Here is a 24,567-nt window from a genome sequence, read left to right as displayed (position 1 = left end):
GTGCAGTAGAGGAGATGGATAGAAGACACTGCTGGTATTGTGAAGCCTGCTCATTGCACAGTGCAGTAGAGGAGATGGATAGCAGACCCTGCTGGTATTGTGAAGCCTGCTCATTGCACAGTGCACTAGAGGAGATGGATAGCAGACCCTGCTGGTATTGTGAAGCCTGCTCATTGTGCAGTAGAGGAGATGGATAGCAGACCCTGCTGGTATTGTGAAGCCTGCTCATTGCACAGTGCAGTAGAGGAGATGGATAGCAGACCCTGCTGGTATTGTGAAGCCTGCTCATTGCACAGTGCAGTAGAGGAGATGGATAGTGACCCTGCTGGTATTGTGAAGCCTGCTCATTGCACAGTGCATTAGAGGAGATGGATAGCAGACCCTGCTGGTAGTGTTCTCATGAGTGCACTAGAGAGATGGATAGCACTCAGCTCATTTGTAGAGCCTGCAGGGAGTGTTCTCATGAGCACTGTGAGAGGGTCACTCAGCTCATTGTAGAGATGCAGGTAGTGTTCTCATGAGCACTAGTGAGAGGATCACTCAGCTCATTGTAGAGACTGTCAGATGAGTGTTCTCATGAGCACTGTGAGAGGATCACTCAGCTCATTTCCCCTAGAGATGCAGGGAGTGTTCTCATGAGAGACTGTGAGAGGCTTAAAGTCACTCAGCTCATTGTAGAGATGCAGGGAGTGTTCTCATGAGCACTGTGAGAGGGTCACTCAGCTCATTGTAGAGATGCAGGGAGTGTTCTCATGAGCACTGTGAGAGGGTCACTCAGCTCATTGTAGAGATGCAGGGAGTGTTCTCATGAGCACTGTGAGAGGGTCACTCAGCTCATTGTAGAGATGCAGGGAGTGTTCTCATGAGCACTGTGAGAGGGTCACTCAGCTCATTGTAGAGATGCAGGGAGTGTTCTCATGAGCACTGTGAGAGGGTCACTCAGCTCATTGTAGAGATGCAGGGAGTGTTCTCATGAGCACTGTGAGAGGATCACTCAGCTCATTGTAGAGATGCAGGGAGTGTTCTCATGAGCACTGTGAGAGGGTCACTCAGCTCATTGTAGAGATGCAGGGAGTGTTCTCATGAGCACTGTGAGAGGATCACTCAGCTCATTGTAGAGATGCAGGGAGTGTTCTCATGAGCACTGTGAGAGGGTCACTCAGCTCATTGTAGAGATGCAGGGAGTGTTCTCATGAGCACTGTGAGAGGGTCACTCAGCTCATTGTAGAGATGCAGGGAGTGTTCTCATGAGCACTGTGAGAGGGTCACTCAGCTCATTGTAGAGATGCAGGGAGTGTTCTCATGAGCACTGTGAGAGGATCACTCAGCTCATTGTAGAGATGCAGGGAGTGTTCTCATGAGCACTGTGAGAGGATCACTCAGCTCATTGTAGAGATGCAGGGAGTGTTCTCATGAGCACTGTGAGAGGGTCACTCAGCTCATTGTAGAGATGCAGGGAGTGTCTCATGAGCACTGTGAGAGGGTCACTCAGCTCATTGTAGAGCACACAGGGAGTGTTCACACAGCACACAGCTCAGGGCACTCAGCTCAGTAGCACAGGGAGTGTTCTCATGAGCACTGTGAGAGGGTCACTCAGCTCAGTGCACACAGCACACAGTGTTCTCATGCACACAGCACAGGGCACACAGCTCATTGTAGAGCACAGGGCACACAGCACACAGCAGAGGGCACACAGCTCAGTGCACACAGCACAGTGCACAGTGCACACAGCACACAGCACACAGCACACAGCACACAGCACAGTGCAGCACAGCACACAACACACAGCACACAGCACACAGCTCAGTGCACACAGCACACAGCACACACAGCACACAGCTCAGTGCACACAGCACAGTGCACACAGCACACAGCTCAGTGCACACAGCACACAGCACACAGCACAGTGCACACAGCACACAGCACAGTGCACACAGCACACAGCACACAGCACACAGCTCAGTGCACACAGCACACAGCTCAGTGCACACAGCACAGTGCACACAGCACACAGCACAGTGCACACAGCACAGTGCACACAGCACACAGCTCAGTGCACACAGCACAGTGCACACACACAGCACACAGCACAGTGCACACAGCACAGTGCACACAGCACACAGCACACAGCACACAGCACAGTGCACACAGCACAGTGCACACAGCACACAGCTCAGTGCACACAGCACAGTGCACACAGCACACAGCTCAGTGCACACAGCACACAGCACAGCACACAGCACAGTGCACACAGCACACAGCACAGTGCACACAGCACACAGCACAGTGCACACATCACAGTGCACACAGCACACAGCTCAGTGCACACAGCACAGTGCACACAGCACACAGCTCAGTGCACACAGCACAGTGCACACAGCACACAGCTCAGTGCACACAGCACAGCTGCACACAGCACACAGCACAGTGCACACAGCACAGTGCACACAGCACACAGCTCAGTGCACACATCACAGTGCACACAGCACACAGCTCAGTGCACACATCACAGTGCACACAGCACACAGCTCAGTGCACACAGCACAGTGCACACAGCACACAGCACAGTGCACACAGCACAGTGCACACAGCACACAGCTCAGTGCACACAGCACAGTGCACACAGCACACAGCACAGTGCACACAGCACACAGCTCAGTGCACACAGCACACAGCACACAGCACACAGCACAGTGCACACAGCACACAGCTCAGTGCACACAGCACACAGCACACAGCACAGTGCACACAGCACACAGCTCAGTGCACACAGCACAGTGCACACAGCACACAGCACAGTGCACCCAGCACACCGCTCAGTGCACACAGCACGGTGCACACAGCACACAGCACACAGCTCAGTGCACACAGCACACAGCACACAGCACAGTGCACACAGCTCAGTGCCCACAGCCCAGTGCACACAGCACACAGGACCTAAAAGAGAGGGAACACTGCATTACTGCTATTGGGTTATGTGTTAATAAAAAGGCAGAATGTAAATATTTATTTTTGTAGTATCTTAGGTTCTGTTTGTAGTGTAGTGATATCACACTTTAACTTCTTTTGATGAACTTGCATTGAGATTACAAGGATTTACAGTCATTTCAACTGTTTTTAACCTTTCAGACCATTCCAACATGAAACTTACCATTATTAGTTGTGATCTGATACAACTCTGCTCTAGCTGCTGCTGTTGCTGTTTTTTTCAGACTGGTCGTTTTAGTGCTTGTAGATAAATAAAACTGGAAACATGTCAAGAGTATTATTAATCTGAGTGATTATCACACAGCGCATCAGAGAACCTCCTAGCATGCTCCAGATTAAATAGAGTTCAGGGAGCACACACTGAGTGCGGGAATCCACCTACATCTGTATTTCATTGATGTTCTGTACAGACTGCTCAGTTTCCCTGATACAGTGGTAACAGTCCTCAGAACATCAATTGATCTTCTCTTTACTCTTAGGACACTGGCCCTGTTTATAGCCTGCCAGAGTCCCCAGCTTGAATCTGTGGCACAGAGCACTTTGTGTTTATTCTGCCTTGTTCAATATGTGGATTTCATGTTCCGTCGCCCAATTGAAAGAGGTCATGGATCAGAGGTCGAGCGGAGCTAGCAGCCATGAAGTTCAGTTATTTCAATGAGATCACCTACACCACTTCTTAGGTCATTCAGTAACACAATAAGACTAGCGTGTAAGTGAGAAGTCTCGGTAGTTTTCTGTAAACACAAAAGACAAGACGGCTCGGAACCAGAGGAGGCCAGTCGTCTCCCTGTGGCAGTGCTGTAGAGACCGGGAAAGCTCGCTGTGAGATCCCTGTGGCAGTGCTGTAGAGACCGGGGAAGCTCGCTGTGAGATGATCAGGCAGTGAGATCCCTGTGGCAGTGCTGTAGAGACTGGGGAAACTCCCTGTGATATGATCAGGCAGTGAGATCCCTGTGGTAGAGCTGTATAGACCGGGGAAGCTCGCTGTGAGATGATCAGGCAGTGAGATCCCTGTGGCAGAGCTGTATAGACCGGGGAAGCTCACTGTGGGCTGATCAGGCAGTGAGATCCCTGTGGCAGAGCTGAATAGACTGGGGAAGCTCATGTGGGCTGATCAGGCAGTGAGATCCCTGTGGCAGTGCTGTAGAGACCGGGAAAGCTCTAAACAAGTTTTCTGTCAAACTCTTCTTGAAAATGGCATTAAAAAAATTATCTAATCCCACACTGATACAGAAGCAGAGAGTGTACTGGTGGGGGGCTGAGGCTGTGCTCTCGCTCGGCAGTGGGAGGGGCTGAGGCTGTCTGCTCTCGCTCGGCAGTGGGAGGGGCTGAGGCTGTCTGCTCTCGCTCGGCAGTGGGAGGGGCTGAGGCGGTCTGCTCTCTCTCGGCAGTGGCAGTTGAGTTGAGCTCACACTGACAACACCCTGACACTGCGCTCGTCTCCTTCATTGCTTTGGCTTACATTGTCATAATTTAACATTAATGAATATAAACACTCACTCTGGTGTATGAAGGTGGAAAAACAACAGGGAGAACACTTGACAATCGGGCAGATAAAAGAAGTGTGGTTAGACTGTGCAGTTTGCAGGACACAACATAAGTGGATTCTGATTTTAGACTGAGATCACTAGGGGATGACAGACAATGCTGGCATCTGAAGAGAAACTATTAGACATGGACTAATGCATGCTTCGGACATTCTTGTCTTTAGGGCTAACCACTCTCTGAAAACCATGATGCAAAGCACATGTTGAGTTGACGGACATGGACGGTCTGTTGCTCTTGTTTTTGGGATGGGTGAGGTGTTGTTTTAAAGCCCCTCGGCTGTTCAAACAGATGGGAGACGAGCGAGGAATGACCCCCGGTGTCCTCATTAGAACAGCTGGGCTGCCTCCTCCTGTTCCCAGCCCGCACTGTTTGGAAGTCAGTAACACAGGATGTATATTTAACAGTGATTATCTTCCAGTGCGTGGCTTGAGGATCCACCAGCTCTGCATCTTAATGAGCTCTGTCACAATGATCACATCCTCAGAAAGAGCTCTGCCAGCCGCTGAGGTCTGATTAGGAGCTGATGAATGGGGACACAGCGAAAGCGACTCTATCTCAGACAATCAGAGGCAGTTAATTAAAAGGAAATCTATACAAGACCCCCCCCCCCACACACACACACACACACACACACACACACACACACACACACACACACACACACACACACACACACACACACACACACACACACACACACACACACACACACACACACACACACACACACACACACATGCACATGCACACACACACACACACACACGCACACGTACACACACTTACATACACACACAAGCGGGTGAACACTCACACACATACGCACACGCACACACACACGTGCACACTCACACACGTACACACACTCACACTCACACACACATACTCACACACACACGCTGCGCACACACAAGTACACATACAGACACGTACACATGCACACACTCTCACACACACGTACACACACACACACTTTGCTCTGTCTATGAACAGTCCTCGTCCTGAGAAGATATTTGTTCCCAGCACACAGAGAGACTCTGGGAGAGGGGCAGGAAGATAAAAGAATGAATCTGTTTTCTTTCATCTTGTGATGTTTGACTTGACCCTCATTAGCGTTGTGTTGTTATCAGCGAGTGTCCTCACAGAGACGCTCTCATTAGGGCTGCAGGCGGAGCTGATGGTATCACAGCCTCCTCTTGTCAGGGAGAGGTGTAGTGGCACATTCGATTTCCTCTCAGCTGGGCTTTTTCCCTGATACATGTCAAGCTGCATTTAAACATGGTGAAAAAGCCTCTTGCCTTTCAATTTGAGGTTTCAGATTCTCTATTTAGTTGCTTGTATTGTCTTGTAATAAGTGAACTGTGGTAGTTTGAAAATGTGTTTAGATTACTGGGTGGAGTGGATGCAGGATGATAAGGGTTAGGGTTAGAAGTGTTGTTCCAATCCATTAATGAATATCTATACCAAATGTTACCTTCAAATCCATAGCACATGATCCCAGCTCACCCATCTGAGTAATCACAGCCAGACCATTCCTATTCCAGGAGATACTCTGGGTTCCCTGAAATATCAATCCTGAGCCCACTGTTCCCATGTGGAAAGGTCATTCAGATTCCTGGAAGGAGCACCAGGCCAGGCTGAGAGACAGGCTGCCACACACACCCAGCAGCAGGCTCTTGATTTCTATGATGTTCTTTTATGTTCTCCTTTTCAATCACAGTGATTTTAATACAACTTGAAATTAGCTTCAGTTTTTGGACCAAATCAGATTAATAATCAAGACCTCAGTAATTAGTAGGAGTCGAGTTAAATTAAAAATCTAATGAGTTAACATTGCCACTGAGGCTTGCTTAGACTGTTATTCTGAGACTGGATCACACAACAAGTGCTGTGCAGGATTATCTGAGCACAGCATAATCAGTGGCAAAAACAGGACTGTGATAATGCACACTACAAACCCATTAGCTTAATGAGTGAGAGAGTCTGGTTAAAAACTAAACAGGAAGAATTGCACACAGCATGTGTATAAAAGTTTCCCACAGTAAAAGCATAGCAAAGTGTAATAAAACATAGTGAAATGGTACGGTGAAATGGTCAGGTACCTATGGTAAAGCATATGCAAGCATTGTGATGATGATTTCCATTACATGAGAGTAGATGTTGAACTTCATGCTGATTTAAACTCGGCTTTCGCCAAGATAAGCACCAACTAAGACGTAGCTTTACAGTAAACTAGTGTGATCCATCTGCATCTCCATCCATTTGCGTTGTTTTCCATCTGATGATGTAGATATCCTTCTGTCTGGTGTTGATTGCTGAAGTGTAATGCTGGCTCCAGGGATCAGCTCATTTTGCCTCCCCAGCACATCAGCACACACAACGGCTGTGATACTGGCTCCGGGGATCAACCCAGTGCGGTCTCCCCAGCGCATCAGCATGACAAACATCTGGATTGAGCTAAGTAGGGTACATCTCTGGGGTCTTCAAGTGGGCAACTTCCATCCTCAGTGTTTCGTTGACTAGCCCACGACACCTCAAGAGGGCTCAACAGTGATTTTGGTATCCCAGCATCACCCCCCTCCATTCCCTACTCAGCTCAGCCCAGCTTACTTACCTGTACGCCAGCGTTGCTTTCTTTCTATTGTGCTTGAGATCCCCATCCAGAATCTTTCCGTCTCAACCACAGTCACTTGCTGCTCCTCTCTGCTGCTTCAGATAAGTTCTTCACTGTGCGACGCAACTCTTGGTCACTGAACCCGACACCTCTGAGAAACCGGGTTGTAGAGTGTGCCACAAATCCTCGACAACCCACCTCCACTGGGGAAACCTGGACTCTCCATCCTCGCTGTTCCGCTTCAGCAGCTAGTTGAGCGTACCGCAGTTTCTTCCTCTCGTACGCCTCATCCACAGCATCCTCCCATGGCACTGTTAACTCTACCAGATGAACAAGGCGTGCTGATCCAGACCACAAGACAATGTCTGGTCGAAGGTTAGTGGTGGCAATCTCAAGTGGAAAAATAAGCCGTTGACCAACATCTGCCAGCATCTTCCAGTCTCTAGCAGCTTCCAGTTGTCCTGGGCCAGACTTGGTTTTAACAGCTTTTCTTGGTGGTTGCTCTCCTGGACGGATGAATATTGTCTTTTGTGTGTAATGCTTTGATGGAACTGGTGGCAACTTATTCGTCTGGTAACGCTTATCTTCCAATGCTAAAGCCAAACATCGCAGCACCTGGTCATGGCGCCAAATAAACCGTCCTTGGCTAAGACCCACCTTACATCCTGCCAAAATGTTCCTTAATGTTGCAAGTGATGAACACAAAGGACCTCACCCACCCAGAGGTTTAGGTTTTGTGGTGATGGGAGGACATCATATGCTGATCTGATGAGGAAACTGATCCTGCTCTGTTCCATTGCCTGCGTTTTGTCTTCATTTCACTTTGTTGAAATCCCTGCAACCGTCTGGACACAGTTTTAGAAAAACTGTGTTAAGATGGTGTTGCAAGTGGCTCACTCTTACAGAGGAGTTCCAGTATCACTCTGCTCAGCTAGCTCTCCCTGCCCAGCTAGCTTTCCCTGTCCAGCTTGCTCTCCCTGCCCTGCTTGCTCTCCCTGCCCAGCTAGCTCTCCCTGCCCAGCTAGCTCTCCCTGCCCTACTTGCTCTCCCTGCCCTGCTTGCTCTCCCTGCCCAGCTTGTTCTCCCTGCCCAGCTTGCTCTCCCTGCCCTGCTTGCTCTCCCTGCCCTGCTTGCTCTCCCTGCCCAGCTTGCTCTCCCTGCCCAGCTTGCTCTCCCTGCCCAGCTTGCTCTCCCTGCCCTGCTTGCTCTCCCTGCCCAGCTTGCTCTCCCTGCCCAGCTTGCTCTCCCTGCCCAGCTAGCTCTCCCTGCCCAGCTAGCTCTCCCTGCCCAGCTTGCTCTCCCTGCCCAGCTAGCTCTCCCTGCCCTGCTTGCTCTCCCTGCCCAGCTTGCTCTCCCTGCCCAGCTTGCTCTCCCTGCCCAGCTTGCTCTCCCTGCCCAGCTTGCTCTCCCTGCCCAGCTAGCTCTCCCTGCCCTGCTAGCTCTCCCTGCCCTGCTTGCTCTCCCTGCCCAGCTTGCTCTCCCTGCCCAGTTTGCTGTCCCTGTCCAGGGGGCAGACACTCTCCCTGCTTTATCTCTGAGCACAGATTCCCACAGCTGAACTGTCTCCTGAACTTTCCTTAATGTCCTGTACCTCACACCTCCCTGCTCAAGAAGCTCCTCAATCTCTGGCTTCCTTTGCCACCTGGTGTTCCAGCAGTTCAGGACAAACCCCACAAGACAGGAATTAGAGTTTAAGGAATATTTTTATTGATGATTATGCAATGTATGAAAAAACAATTTGGTATCAAAGCTGCTTGCTTTGAGGGTGGCTGTCTGGATGAGGCAGGAGACACCCCCCCCCCCCCCCCCCCCCCCATACTATATTAGCTAACATGATTGTGTCTTAGAGAAGCTAGTTCTCTACCCCTCCACACTGTGGAGGGATGCAAATGAATCAAATGCAAGAGAGGGGTGAGTTACATGGGTATTGATATGTTTTTGATCACCCATTTATAAAGGCGACTGTGTGCTATTGCACAGATGATTCTGCAGTGATAACCATTCAATCAGCTGAGGTCTGATAGCCTGGAAATTCTGGACTAGAATTATCGGGACATGCACGCTCCAGGCTGGAAGAACATGCAGTCCAGTTCCAGGTGCTGGGGATGTATTGCCACTGCTGTTGTGGTGTGCTGGGGCTACTCTGGTATTATAAAGAGACTTCATTGAATAGCACATCACTGAACACTGCAGCACCTCAGTCACTTGTTGTATCTTGTGAGCCCCCCTGTGGCAAAGTGGTGAGTGGATACAGGTGAGTGCAGTGCAGAGCGGATATAAATCGCGCAGGCAATTGCTTTCAGGTGCAAGGGTGTTTATTGAAATAATGACAATGTCTAGAGCCTTAAGGCAAACTCCTGTAAATAATAATTGCTGGAGTGATACAGCGGCGTGTTTCACTCTTAACTGTAATCCTCGGGTTTGACCCGCAACCAAAAGTCCAGGTTTAACAAACACCCACACTAAACACAAACACAAACACACGACAGTAAAGTGATATTACGTGTTAGTGGTGCTATCACAGGATTGCAGGGTGAAAGTGATGTCCAGGTTGATGTCCGGGTTGCTGCTGGCTTGCGCTCCAGCTCCAGATCGTGTTACTGGGAGTCTATTGAGACAAACAACAGTTACAGCTGACACTAGCAAACACAAAACAAGCACTCACGGTTTTGAGAAATGCATTTTACTCCTTCAAGGTCAAATCTAACCATTTACACGGATCAGATTACTTTGCTAAGCCTCTATTTTATACCCTCCCTCATGACCCCTTGGTTAACGAGCGCGTCCACTTTTCCAATTCGCGGATACCATGCCATTTCCTGTCCGGGTCATTAAGTTCGGGTACCGTAGCTCCACCTCTTTTCAAGCCAGCCGACTTCCACCTACCCATAGGAATAAATTGTCATGCCTTTTAGTCAAGTGTACTCTGTTCCCCTTACCTAGTGGTCAGGAGGGAGATCTAACACCAAGCGTCATTCGATCTCTGTCACTCCCCCTTAAAGAATCATGCAGAGATCATTTGTTTCAACATTATTTACTTTTATGCTGCTGCATGCTTTATTATTGTTTTACGAGCTGCTGTGTGCTTAAGTAAAAAGTATATTGTCTCTACAGCCATTAGGCGTTTATTCAAATACGTGATTACATTCCCTGCTGGCAAATCCAATAACACAGAATCATTTGCAAGAAATCATCTTTTATATAATTTTCTCCTGAAGCTGCCTTGCAGTGCATTTAATATCTTGCAGAATGATCTGCTGTTTTGTTTTGTATGAAACGTGTTTAGAGTGAATGCTTGCTCTGCGTTACAAGGACTGGAGGAGGGGCTATAAATCAAGGCGGAAGGGTTGTCAGCTTTTTGTAAGTTATTAAGTGCACTCCAGGAGTAAAATGAAATTTATTTTTAGAGGCAATATGTAATTTCCTAGTACTTACTGGGGAAAGTTATCCAGCAATATGCAATGTAATTATCTTGTGGCATAACCCTTCTCTTTGAATTGCTAACTGATTCACGTCACTCTCTTTTTCAGTTCAATGAAAGTAGAGCTGGTGAAGTGGTTCTGTGTAATGACCCTTTGGGTTAGAAAGTTGCAGATGGGATGGGGCACTGTTTTGTTTTTCAGTATGCTACAGAGTGGGGTTCAGGCAAATTCAGGAGCCTTGGTTAGGGGACCACCCTCCAAATGCCTGACCCCTCCCTAAATGACAGCTGCTCATGGCACCACGATGAAAATCATTTTTGCTGCTAACCCTCTTCTAAGCAGGGGGCACTCTGTTGTCACACAGCCAACAATCCCAAGTTGTGCTCCTGTGCAGGGCAGGGCTGCTTCCTCTCCTCCAGGCCCCTGCTATTGCAATACTTTGTTCCAGCCAGGTCCTTCATTATTGAGTGTTTCAGCATCATCAGCAGCTGCAGCAGCAGGGTCAGTACAGAAAGGGACTGGAAGAACCATGTTTGCCTGGCCCTGCTCTCGTCCGCTGGCCTGTCCAGGTTTGCCAGTGAATACAGAGAGAGTGAGAGCGAGACAGTGAGTGCTGACTCTGCTGAGCTGGCTGCCCCATCCTTCTCCTCTCCCACAGGAAGACATTTCCTTCAGCGGCAGGCAGGGCTGCAGGAGTCGGGGGAGCTTTGCTGACAGCCTCTTCCCGTGTCGAGTGAGATGCGTTCTGCGCTCGGCTCTTTTCTCGTTGACGGCGGTGCCCCTCTCCAGGTCATGGGGTCTCACCGGGGTCAGTGCAATGATTGACAGCTTGGGGCTGCCAGTGACACACAGAGGACGGCTGTCTGATAAACGAGCTGCTCTGTGTCCGAGTGAGGGATGGCTTGGTTGAGTTTCACACATCACACACATGTTCACTCACACACACACACACTCACACCTCTGCGCTCGCCTCAGTAGATCTCAGTGGCAGGTATTGGTTTCAGTGGGGGAGTTGATCAGACCTGATGAATCACATCATTCACAGGACCGGCTCCCTTGCTCCGATGATGAAAGCTCAGGCACTCCAGCTTCCACAAGCACTTCCACACACCACAAGCCCTGCTGTATAACCTCCTGTACCACTCAAACTGGATTGAAGGTCCCAGCACTGGCTACAGTTTACACTGTCAGCATTCTGTTCAAACTGGATTGACGGTACCAGCACTGGCTACAGTTTACACTGTCAGCATTCTGTTCAAACTGGATTGAAGGTCCCAGCACTGACTACAGTTTACACTCTCAGCATTCTGTTCAAACTGGATTGAAGGTACCAGCACTGGCTACAGTTTACACTCTCAGCATTCTGTTCAAACTGGATTGAAGGTACCAGCACTGGCTACAGTTTACACTCTCAGCATTCTGTTCAAACTGGATTGAAGGTACCAGCACTGGCTACAGTTTACACTCTCAGCATTCTGTTCAAACTGGATTGAAGGTCCCAGCACTGGCTACAGTTTACACTCTCAGCATTCTGTTCAAACTGGATTGAAGGTACCAGCACTGGCTACAGTTTACACTCTCAGCATTCTGTTCAAACTGGATTGAAGGTCCCAGCACTGGCTACAGTTTACACTCTCAGCATTCTGTTCAGACTGGATTGAAGGTCCCAGCACTGGCTACAGTTTACACTCTCAGCATTCTGTTCAGACTGGATTGAAGGTCCCAGCACTGGCTACAGTTTACACTCTCAGCATTCTGTTCAGACTGGATTGAAGGTACCAGCACTGGCTACAGTTTACACTCTCAGCATTCTGTTCAGACTGGATTGAAGGTCCCAGCACTGGCTACAGTTTACACTCTCAGCATTCTGTTCAAACTGGATTGACGGTACCAGCACTGACTACAGTTTACACTGTCAGCATTCTGTTCAAACTGGATTGACGGTACCAGCACTGGCTACAGTTTACACTCTCAGCATTCTGTTCAAACTGGATTGAAGGTACCAGCACTGGCTACAGTTTACACTGTCAGCATTCTGTTCAGACTGGATTGAAGGTCCCAGCACTGGCTACAGTTTACACTCTCAGCATTCTGTTCAAACTGGATTGAAGGTCCCAGCACTGACTACAGTTTACACTGTCAGCATTCTGTTCAAACTGGATTGACGGTACCAGCACTGGCTACAGTTTACACTCTCAGCATTCTGTTCAAACTGGATTGAAGGTACCAGCACTGGCTACAGTTTACACTGTCAGCATTCTGTTCAAACTGGATTGAAGGTCCCAGCACTGGCTACAGTTTACACTGTCAGCATTCTGTTCAAACTGGATTGACGGTACCAGCACTGGCTACAGTTTACACTGTCAGCATTCTGTTCAAACTGGATTGAAGGTACCAGCACTGGCTACAGTTTACACTCTCAGCATTCTGTTCAAACTGGATTGAAGGTACCAGCACTGGCTACAGTTTACACTCTCAGCATTCTGTTCAGACTGGATTGAAGGTACCAGCACTGGCTACAGTTTACACTGTCAGCATTCTGTTCAAACTGGATTGAAGGTACCAGCACTGGCTACAGTTTACACTGTCAGCATTCTGTTCAAACTGGATTGAAGGTACCAGCACTGGCTACAGTTTACACTCTCAGCATTCTGTTCAAACTGGATTGAAGGTACCAGCACTGGCTACAGTTTACACTCTCAGCATTCTGTTCAAACTGGATTGAAGGTACCAGCACTGGCTACAGTTTACACTCTCAGCATTCTGTTCAGACTGGATTGAAGGTTCCAGCACTGGCTACAGTTTACACTCTCAGCATTCTGTTCAAACTGGATTGAAGGTACCAGCACTGGCTACAGTTTACACTCTCAGCATTCTGTTCAGACTGGATTGAAGGTTCCAGCACTGGCTACAGTTTACACTCTCAGCATTCTGTTCAAACTGGATTGAAGGTACCAGCACTGGCTACAGTTTACACTCTCAGCATTCTGTTCAAACTGGATTGACGGTACCAGCACTGGCTACAGTTTACACTCTCAGCATTCTGTTCAAACTGGATTGAAGGTACCAGCACTGGCTACAGTTTACACTCTCAGGTTTGTGTTCATTTGGCTCTTCCAAGGGTTTGAACAGGTATGGCAGAATTATCGTTTGCATATCAACTCCTGAAGACATGGAACTGTTTCCATCACAGTATGAAGATGGAATCGGATAATCTGTCCTTCTCTGGTTTTAAAGATCGTATCTGGGAATTGGAACCTCCTGCCAATGCTTCTCCTTCAGTCCACGTTAACAAATAGATCCAGGTGTTATTTATACTGTTGTTTGATCTGTGGATGCTGCTGGTTTAGTTTGATCTGCACATGTTTTTATTGGGTTTCCTGTTCTTTACGATCGTCCTTTTATTGTTTTCCAGGCCCCCATTGTAAACGAGGCTTCGGTCTCAATGGGTAAATCTGCTGGTTAAATAAATACATAAATAAAGGTATGCCCACTGGCAGCCGTGCCCAACAGTGAGCTGCTCTCCGGTTCTGTCACTAGCAGTGCCTTGAGATCTCAGCAAGTCACTGTCTTCCTGCTCCTTGATTTTCACTAAAGACAATGCACGCTATGCCATGCAGCTAAACTGCTCGGTAATAACTGAGAGCATCCATTACTAAGGCTGCACTAAAAACATGCAGCTCAATTCTGACATGGCTGTTTCTTGGTCTGCCAGCTAATCAGCTTGTCTTTGCGCATACATCTGTTCGTGTGTTCTCTGTTGTATAGTATAGCGCCTGCAGGTCATTTTTTAGAAATTCAAATGAGTGTTGTTGTTGTTGTTGTTGTTCAGTTCTACCCGTGGTTAGATTTAACAACTGGGACGTGTAGACAAACCCCCACCAGGACCTGTCCTCCAGTGTTGCTGATGGGCTTAGCAATTTTCTTTCTGCGTTGGCCAATGGTGTGCACTCCACAGAGCACAATGATACACTGGTGCTTCACCATTGCTGGATAATTGCATTGCAAATCACGGGAGCCTTTGATAGCTCTGATACGGGTCAGTGGGCACCATGGAGAGAGAAAGGGAGCCAGGCTAGATTACCTCATGAAATACAGCAGTGTTTTAATCACTCATTCATATCAATAGTCCTCTCTTAGCACGCTTCAATACCCCCCTGCCTCTGATCAGTCACACAGCATTAACAAAGGGAAGAAAAAAACCTGCCTGGAGATTGTTGGGCCAGCGTTGCATTACTCTGGGATTACATGATTGCATTTCGATGCTGGCATCGTTATTAAATAACAGGCACCCTCAACACATCGGCTGTTAATGGTGTAAGCGTGTGACTCGTCATAAACTCCCTGTGTGAGAACAGCTGCTCAACAAGATAGCAATGAGGATGACAGAACAGGGCAGCCTTTATTCTGCTTTGTAATTGTTTCATTCCACTGTCCTGTCATCAAGCACCCCGCACGCAAAGGGCTATCCATGGAACCCAAGTGAGAGCGATGTTCAGGCTGCTCAGGAGGACCTGTGCAGGAGCTGCATTATCCCATTGAAAGAGATCACTAAGGCGTCTTCATTAGTTTAATTTCATTTATTACACACCCAATACAGCACAGGATTCCTGTCATTACAGCACAAGCATGCTGTAGGGTTTTTACAATGGGTTACTATATATTATGTATCGGTATATTTCTGTATGTGTTGCAGCTGAGCACACAGGATTATTGCACAGGGAGCTAACAGGTCATCATCTCATTATCACCTGGCTCGTTCAGATCACTTCATCCTGCTCAATTCATTTTGTGTTTCAGTTTTGATTAAAGTGACAGTGCTTTTGCGAGCTCAGAAAGGAGAGTTTCAGTGTTTGCTCAGCTGTTAGTGCTGGAGAGTCAGTGTCTTTGTCTTGATTTATTAATAGCGCTTCCTATCCATACGCAGTGCTCTGTGATAACATTTTATCAAAAGGAAATAAATGGCAATTGAATCTGTTAAGCAAATGAAGCGGAGCCAATGAACACATTCCCATCTGAAGCCCAGTGCATGTTTTAAAATGTACATCAGGCAATATCATTGTAACTCTAATCGCTGCTACTAATGAAAAGACCAGTCCTGACAGTCCCAAGATGTGTTCTGTAATTACAGTGATTCAATCTTTCCACTACATTACAAATCATTAATAAATGCATTATTATATTACAACATGTTATTTCACTGATGTTTAACGAGACACGTAGCATGAGAGAGAGAGAGAGAGAGAGAGAGAGAGAGAGAGAGAGAGAGAGAGAGAGAGAGAGAGAGAGAGTGAGTGTGAGAGTTGGAAGTTGGAGGATGGCCAGAACAAGACTGGGGTCATGGCTTGTATAGAATGCTGTGAGAGCCAGGACAGTGATCAGCACCCTACTGGTTGCCAGCAACAAGACATCAAGCACACATTACTGCTCCATCCGCCTGCTCCAACCATGCTGTAACCTGGACCTCCTCCTGTCAGCCTGCTCCAGCCATGCTGTAACCTGGACCTCCTCCTGTCAGCCTGCTCCAGCCATGCTGTAACCTGGACCTCCTCCTGTCAGCCTGCTCTAGCCATGCTGTAACCTGGACCTCCTCCTGTCAGCCTGCTCCAGCCATGCTGTAACCTGGACCTCCTCCTGTCAGCCTGCTCCAGCCATGCTGTAACCTGGACCTCCTCCTGTCAGCCTGCTCCAGCCATGCTGTAACCTGGACCTCCTCCTGTCAGCCTGCTCCAGCCATGCTGTAACCTGGACCTCCTCCTGTCAGCCTGCTCCAGCCATGCTGTAACCTGGACCTCCTCCTGTCAGCCTGCTCCAGCCATGCTGTAACCTGGACCTCCTCCTGTCAGCCTGCTCCAGCCATGCTGTAACCTGGACCTCCTCCTGTGAATTCAACAGGAAGGACTAGGTCACCTCACTGCTTACAGTACCTGCATCAGTATTGGATAAAGCAGCCGTAGTCATATACATTAAATAAAGACTTGGCTTTTTAATTTGGTTTCTTCCCCTGCTGATTTGAAAATGGCTTGCAATTTTCTTGTACTTTTCTTGTATTGTATTCTATGTGGTGTTCATGTTGTTAGGAGTCATGGCGAATTGTCAGAGAGTCTGTGTGGCAAAGTGGCTGCTGATTGTGAACAGGTGCAGAGGTGACGCAGTGCAGGAATAATGACAGACAGACAATCTGTAATCCGATTTGGAAAAGGACGTTTATTTGTAAATCCTGGTCTGGCGACCAAACAATAAGCCGCGGCTATACACACCAGTGTGTAAAGCACGGAGATAGAAAACACAGGGACTGCAGCCCAAATAATAAATACTCGTTATCCGCCCCCAATAATACTGGACACGGTCACCAGTCCAGGGGCGTGCAGCAGTGCTGGGTGATAACAGTTGATTTAGTGACTGTGGTAAAGTTCTGATCCGGCTTTGTGCTGCCCAAGGAGACAGCTCTAGATACGTATTAGGTGTCTGGTGGTTTACAAACAAAGACAAATTACTAACAAGCACAACCAAACAATCACAAATATTCTTTTAATAACAGGTGTTACTCTCACGGTCCTTCTAGTTTAAATGCAAAACCAAGCGAAGGAGTATGTTGTGATTCTCCGGCCTCTTGTATGCTGTCATGCATGACTCCTTGCTAAACGAGTGCAGCTGTCTCTACAATCTGCAGCTGCTACACTGTTTCCCTTCCAGGTCAATACCTTCTTGCAGCAGAGTCTTACCTTCTTCCAGACTGACCGACTTCCCGACCCTGGAAACGAACTGTCAGGCAGGCCTGTCCAAAGGAACCTACTTTCACTGCTTAGTGCCCTCACAGGTCGGGAGGGAGATTTACAACCAAGATTCATTATGTTTCTGTCACAGTCTGATTTCATCTTTTTTCCATCATGCTGGTCTTAATATTTTGATATCATCTTTTACTGAAATGGCATGAAGATGCAGCAGTCAAAACTAGCAGGATTTAACACCCACTACAACCACTGCGGGCTCCTGGAAAAACAGGGTTGACACTGTGTGTGTTAGAGATGTGTTATAGCTGTGTTAGCTGCATGATACAGTGTGCTATTGCATGTTATAGCTGTGTTATCTGTATGATACAGGCGAGTTATTGCTGTGTTATTGATGTGTCATTTGTATGATGCAGGCAAGCTATTGCTGTGTTATTGCTGTGTTATTTGTATGATGCAGGTGAGTTATTGTTGTGTATTGCTGTGTTATTGCTGTGTTATTGCTGTGTTATTTGTATGATGCAGGTGAGTTATTGCTGTGTTATTGCTGTGTTATTTGTATGATGCAGGTGAGTTATTTCTGTGTTATTGCTGTGTTATTTGTATGATGCAGGTGAGTTATTGCTGTGTATAGCTATGTTATTTGTATGATGCAGGTAAGTTATTGCTGTGTTATTGATGTGTTGACGCTGTGCCCCTCTCTGTTGCAGGGATCATGTCGGAGCGCCAGTTCGGGACGCAGTTCATGTGCAGTGTGGTCGCCTCCCACGTCAGCCACCTGCCCACCACCAGCCTGAGCTTCATGTGGATCGCCCCCCCGCCAGGCACTGGCTGCGTCAACTTCATGTGAGTCAAACGCCCCTCTCGCCTCTGTGCAACGGGTTGGTACACCTCAGCTGAACTACCCTACCGGGGAAATCGCTTCAAAACTGATATGAAGACCGAACCGCTTTGCTCAGAGACACAGCAGCTTGGCATATTTCTTTTCTGCATAATTCAAATGTTAATTAAGACAAACAGAAAATGATAGAACATTGCTTAACGAGGCATCCTAATAAATGAGATGATGCAGAGCCCTGTGTGTTAAGCAACAAGCTTCGTAGCATCCCAACAACACAGTTTTCATTTCTGCAATGCATTTCAGTAGCAGCTCCCTTAAGGCACTCAGGTACATTGTTAATGTGGAATGCATTTGCTGAAGTGAAGCAGGCTCACAGTATTATATCAAAAGAAACATCTTGTTTGCACCGGTGTCCATCCTATCATCTGAAATTAGACAACAGGGCAGGAGCAATTACAGCACTTCATTCAACTGGGCTTCTTAAAACAGAGCAGTTATTGGGGAGGTAACGGGTGCAAAACAAAATGCGTTTCAATTTCGAGCCAAAGAAAACATGGAATTAAGATTTAAAACCGAGCTTGCCCTTGGGCTCCCTGGAATGACCTTTCCAAATACGAAGTGACAAATGCACAGTCTGACGGGTGTCATTTCATATCACTGCAAGGGAATACATTGAAGGAGCCTCAATCACTCTGGGCTCTCCTCCGAAATAATTAATGAAAAAAATCAAATAAACAGAGTTATCTTCTCATGTTACAAACCGTTCATATTTTATGAGGCTCAGATTTAGGCAGAAGACACAACACAAATAAACATTCACAAGCCTTGAAAACTTTGCAGAAAACAGCCGGGCTGCTGTGTGAATCACAGGAACATCCTACTGCAGAGAGACCAGCAAGAACTGACACTGCAGGCTCAATTCACAAAGCTGGGACTGAAGAAGGGCTTTCCAAAATCTGTTTTTATTAATAAAATAACATTTGGAGCAGTTTCAGGATGATATCAAACTATGTTTGTTCATTAAAAAGCAAGAGTTTACAAAGTACATTGTTTCAATAGCTCAAGGTGTGTGAATATAGCCTGGTGGCATGCGTGTGATCTGCTCAGTCTCGGGTTCACACTGTGCACACATGTAAAGAGCTTCTATTAAAGGGACATGGTTATCTTATATCCAGAATGTTTGGAAAGACTGCTGACAGATATTAACAGATCTTACCCGGTGGGATCCAGTTACATAGCCTGTGTATTTACACTGTATATATTCATTGGATAAAGAAAGCACTGTGTTCTCTCGCTTTGTGTATTCTACATATCTGAAATTCCAGGAGACGGCACAATGTAACACGTACCTAGACACCTGGAAGAGGGATGTGAATTCCCAGCCAAGAGGAAGGCTGTCTGTCATAACAACCCCAAATTTCAAAACCAACTTAGAAGCTGGGAAGCATAGAAATGCACATTCTGAACTAGTTTAGAGAGTGAGAGTTAAAGAGTGGTGAGGGACAAGCCCAGGACATCATCACCTTCCTCTCATGCTCTGACAGGATCCCTCTGCAGCCCTAACCCTTAGCCAGTCCGTCTGGGAAGCAGGCATTAGCGGGGAGAGTTAAATTCCCTGGAAGAAGGTTCTGACAGCTTGTGGAGCCATGTGTGGGTTATTAAGAATTATTGTAATGTTGGCATAAGCTTCCCCAGTGCTAAATCTTCCCTCTGATTCCTAGTTATGTGTTTCTGCTTGATTTATGACTTCATTTGAATGATCTATCAAAATGCAATGAGCAGCTGTTTCGGTGGAAGGCAGAGAATTGAAATAGCGAAGCGGCGCGTCCTTCCAGAATGTCAGGACAAACCCGGGGCGATGTTCCCAATCCTGAGCACCGTGCTCAGCTCAGCCCTCCACACACTGCACAATGCCTCTTGGAATCACCATGCTCAGCTCAGCCCTCCACACACTGCACAATGCCTCTTGGAATCACCGTGCTCAGCTCAGCCCTCCACACACTGCACAATGCCTCTTGGAATCACCGTGCTCAGCTCAGCCCTCCACACACTGCACAATGCCTCTTGGAATCACCGTGCTCAGCTCAGCCCTCCACACACTGCACAATGCCTCTTGGAATCACCGTGCTCAGCTCAGCCCTCCACACGCTGCACAATGCCTCTTGGAATCACCGTGCTCAGCTCGGCCCTCCACACACTGCACAATGCCTCTTGGAATCACCGTGCTCAGCTCGGCCCTCCACACACTGCACAATGCCTCTTGGAATTGGGGATCGTCAAGGTTCTTTTCAGGACACGGTCTGGAAGAGCGCGGACACACCTCAGAGTCTCTGGGTAGCCGAGTGGAATGTAAAATCAGTTCCACAGTTTTCTGTGGTCTCTTGCAATGCACTTGTAGTCACACTAGCACAGATCTTCCCCAGCAGAGCAAACGGCAATGCTGCATTCTGATTTCTGTGTCAACAGGAGAGTGTGGCACAAACTCAATGCAGGAGAGTGTGGCATAGACTCAATACTTAGCACTTGCCAGCCCAGCATCTTTCCCATCATACACAAGAAGCAGGCTCCTTATCTCATCTAGCTACAGAGCCTTATTGATTTGAAACTTTGGTGGAAAACATGTTGTTTAGCTCATGAATTCATTATGATGGCCAGCAATGTCAGTACATTTTATAACACTGGGTGTTTAAAGTTGTGCTGTTTTTTCCCCCTCTAAACTGGCTATGTTGCCTGTTTGGGGCAGGGTATTGGACTGGGGAGCGTGGTTATGTGTCTGGAGGGAGGCAGTGTGGTTCACAACAGTGTGGCCTGGCAGGGCAGGCGAGGCTCTCTGTCTGTCTGCTCCTTGTCCCAGAGCAAGCAGAGTGATGTCATCGCGGGCGGAGCGGAACCCCCGAGCGGCAGCTGCAATCAGCAGACCGGCAAGCAGCGATTCTGTCCTGGGTGTTCACTCTGGCTGCAACTGGCACATTCAGCATCAAGTATTCTGGTGGTTTGGCATTGTAGGCTTGTAATGCAATCATGGGGTTTGAGCTGATGTTATATTCACTAAACATAGAGATTGTATCACTGTCTTCATAGTGCACAGTTCAAGGCAACAAGCTTATAATATATACTGCTGTCCCTGAAAGAAATCAGACCTGTCTGGATACACTTGGTCACAATCACAAAGGGTCAGGAAGTCATTTTAAGCATTTCCTGTTTGTAAATGATTTGCATATCTGATTTTCTTTTGAAATCGATTTTTTATGAGTATAAAATTAGACAAAAAATATATTCATATTTTTTATTTTTGTATGCTTAATACAGCTTTCTCAAGGGAGCATGTCTCTGAAAACAACCGTCAAGGTGTTTTCAATCCAGCCTTTATTTAATATTTTTAGAAACAGAAAGATAGCATGTTTGTATATGCGGGGGATGTATTGTGCTGTTAACAGCGATGCACCACTTGCTCGTTCCCTGGAGATAGATCCAGTCACTTCACGTCAGGAAGCTGTCTCTTCAAAGTCAGCTGGGCTGCAGTAAGAAGATCAGTCTGAGGCTCTTCCTTCCTTAAATACTTGTACTGACACAGTGAACAGCTTAATGCAGAGAGAATATTCCCTGAGTGACAGGGCGTGGGCTCCCAGCCTTCTTCTCAAGCAATTCAACTGCATGATGAGGGCGGGTTTGAAACCCTTATGAAGCTCAACAAGCTGACACTTAGAAATATTGAGCTTTCTGGCTTTGCTGTTGGTTTAATGCTGGTTGAAACACTGACTGGAAAAGGAAGGCAAAGGAATAAACAGGGCTCTTCAATGCCTGCCCAACTGAGTCTCAGCAGGTGACTTCACGCGGCATCGTGCTGTTTGATCTGATAATAGCTGTGACATAAGAACATAAGAAAGTTTACAAACGAGAGGAGGCCATTCGGCCCATCTTGCTCGTTTGGTTGTTAGTAGCTTATTGATCCCAGAATCTCATCAAGCAGCTTCTTGAAGGATCCCAGGCTGTCAGCTTCAACAACATTACTGGGGAGTTGATTCCAGACCCTCACAATTCTCTGTGTAAAAAGGTGTCTCCTATTTTCTGTTCTGAATGCCCCTTTGTCTAAACTCCATTTGTGACCCCTGGTCCTTGTTTCTTTCTTCAGGCTGAAAAAGTCCCTTGGGTCGACACTGTCAATACCTTTTAGAATTTTGAATGCTTGAATTAGGTCGCCACGTAGTCTTCTTTGTTCAAGACTGAACAGATTCAATTCTTTTAGCCTGTCTGCATATGACATGCCTTTTAAGCCCAGAATAATTCTGGTCGCTCTTCTTTGCACTCTTTCTAGAGCAGCAATATCTTTTTTATAGCGAGGTGACCAGAACTGAACACAATATTCAAGATGAGGTCTTACTAGTGCATTGTACAGTTTTAACATTACTTCCCTTGATTTAAATTCAACACTTTTCACAATGTATCTGAGCATCTTGTTGGCCTTTTTTATAGCTTCCCCACATTGTCTAGATGAAGACATTTCTGAGTCAACAAAAACTTCTGGGTCTTTTTCAGAGTCCTTCTTTAATTTTAGTATCTCCCATATGATATTTATAATGTACATTTTTATTTCCTGTGTGCAGTACCTTACACTTTTCTCTATTAAATGTCATTTGCCATGTGTCTGCCCAGTTCTGAATCTTGTCTAGATCATTTTGAATGACCTTTGCTGCTGCAACAGTGTTTGCCACTCCTCCTACTTTTGTGTCGTCTGCAAATTTAACAAGTTTGCTTACTATACCATACTACTACTACTACTTCAAAACAGTTCTGAGAAATTAGTAAAAGGAAAGATGATACAGTACCTCTTTAAATGTGTAATCTTACTTTACAAAGCTGTGACAAAAGGTTCATCGTTTGTAAAAACCAAAATAGTCTCAAATAGGATGATACATTTTCCCTCTAAAATACAGCTGCTAAATGATAAGAATGTGTTTTTAATCCTACTTTAAAATCAGCGAGAGATGGTGCCTCCCTTACGAATCATTCCACGGCTCCGGGGCTCTGAGACACTCCTGTTTTCTATGCATGCATGTGCTTGAGATTGAAATTGTAAAACAAACGCTGGACTCTTTGACAGTGAAGTCTGTATGTCTGGAAGTTGGATGGAATTGTGCCATGCTGTATAGAACCCGGTCACGGTGCATATTGGAAAACAAGTTGCCAATTCATTTATTTCTTTTAAAGGTCTTTATTTTTTGGGGTGGAGAATCAAACGTGTTGCATTTCATCTGAAGTAGTGAACATGCAGGCTACAATGCAGCGAGACAGAAATCAGGCCTGCCCATGAGCTCTGAGTGCTGTGGTTCTGGAATGGAACTCTGCAATCTGAACGGATGATGTCATTGTTGGGGTTGCCTGGATCCCAGTCTGTGGGGATGACCACAGTTCTGAGGTCAGCCTAGTCTGACACGAGGTTCAGCGTGCTTCATTATTTTTAGATTGTTGTTTTTATAGCAGTCTTTTCTTGTGTGTGGTTTATAATAGCATGCTGTGTGGTCAGGTGGTCTGAGTTGAGGATTGGCAGACAGGAGGTCCTGGTTTGAGCTGAATGTGTAATCTCTGTCTCTGTGTGTCTCAGTCTCACCCGGGCTGTAACTGCCACCCTCTTACTCCACATTGAACAAGGATTTACTACACACAAGGGTTGCGGAACATTTCTATTCAGATAACCAAAGAGATGGTCTGATTGGAGGGAGTCAGCCCCCTTCACTGTGTTCTTGACCATGACTCAAACCCTGACTCGCTCTCCTCTGCTGTCAATCCCTCAGCCGTGTTCACAAGCAGCAGAGCTGAGGCTGGTCATTACTTTGTGAGTGAACCGCAGGAAGAAGCAGCTGTTTTTGGAATTGCTCTTGAACACAACCAATTCTGTTGAAGAAGATCGTTTCCAGTGCAGGTCTGATTGCTCAACCCTGGATGATTTCAAATAAAACTACAGGTCCCCCAACCATCATACAGGAAGCGAGTCTATCAATGAATTTCAGATTTCAGCAGCAGCTTCAGTGCAGACCTGTATACTTTTGACTCATTATCAAGACTGTCCCAGATCAGCCCCATAGGAATATATTCAATGAAACAAGCAAGAGCTGGATTATCCACCCCGCTACACACAAACACACACAAAAGAGCATATTGCACATCCCATTGGACTGCCCTTGATACAAATCTCTACCGATGTGTTTGAAGCAAGCTGATCTATTAATATTCTGCTTATTGTGTGTTCCAAATGCGGAATTAGCATGTTAACTGGATAACAAAGGTGAAAATAGGCTCATGGTGGCTTTATCTCCGTCCTCTGAAAGAAAGATTGTGTCTTCTCTGCAGAGCCTCAGGACACCTCTCTTCTTGCGCGTACCACTTCATTTTTACAGATCATTTTGTTTTGTTCCGATTAGTTTT

At 46.9% G+C, this 24,567-nt stretch overlaps 1 protein-coding gene across 1 annotated transcript in view; it reads left to right on the top strand.

The window, feature by feature from the left end:
• Window positions 1–24,567, top strand: part of LOC121320131 (reelin-like) — a 170,826-nt gene that overhangs the window by 18,783 nt on the left and 127,476 nt on the right. Inside the window, exon 3 of the mRNA XM_041258389.1 lies at window positions 18,014–18,149. Coding sequence (XP_041114323.1) covers window positions 18,014–18,149 — 136 coding nt within the window. The remainder of the gene's footprint in view (window positions 1–18,013; window positions 18,150–24,567) is intronic.

The sequence above is a fragment of the Polyodon spathula genome, chromosome 8, assembly GCF_017654505.1.
Source record: "Polyodon spathula isolate WHYD16114869_AA chromosome 8, ASM1765450v1, whole genome shotgun sequence".
NCBI lineage: Eukaryota > Metazoa > Chordata > Actinopteri > Acipenseriformes > Polyodontidae > Polyodon > Polyodon spathula.
This window is presented reverse-complemented; position numbering and strand designations above follow the sequence as displayed.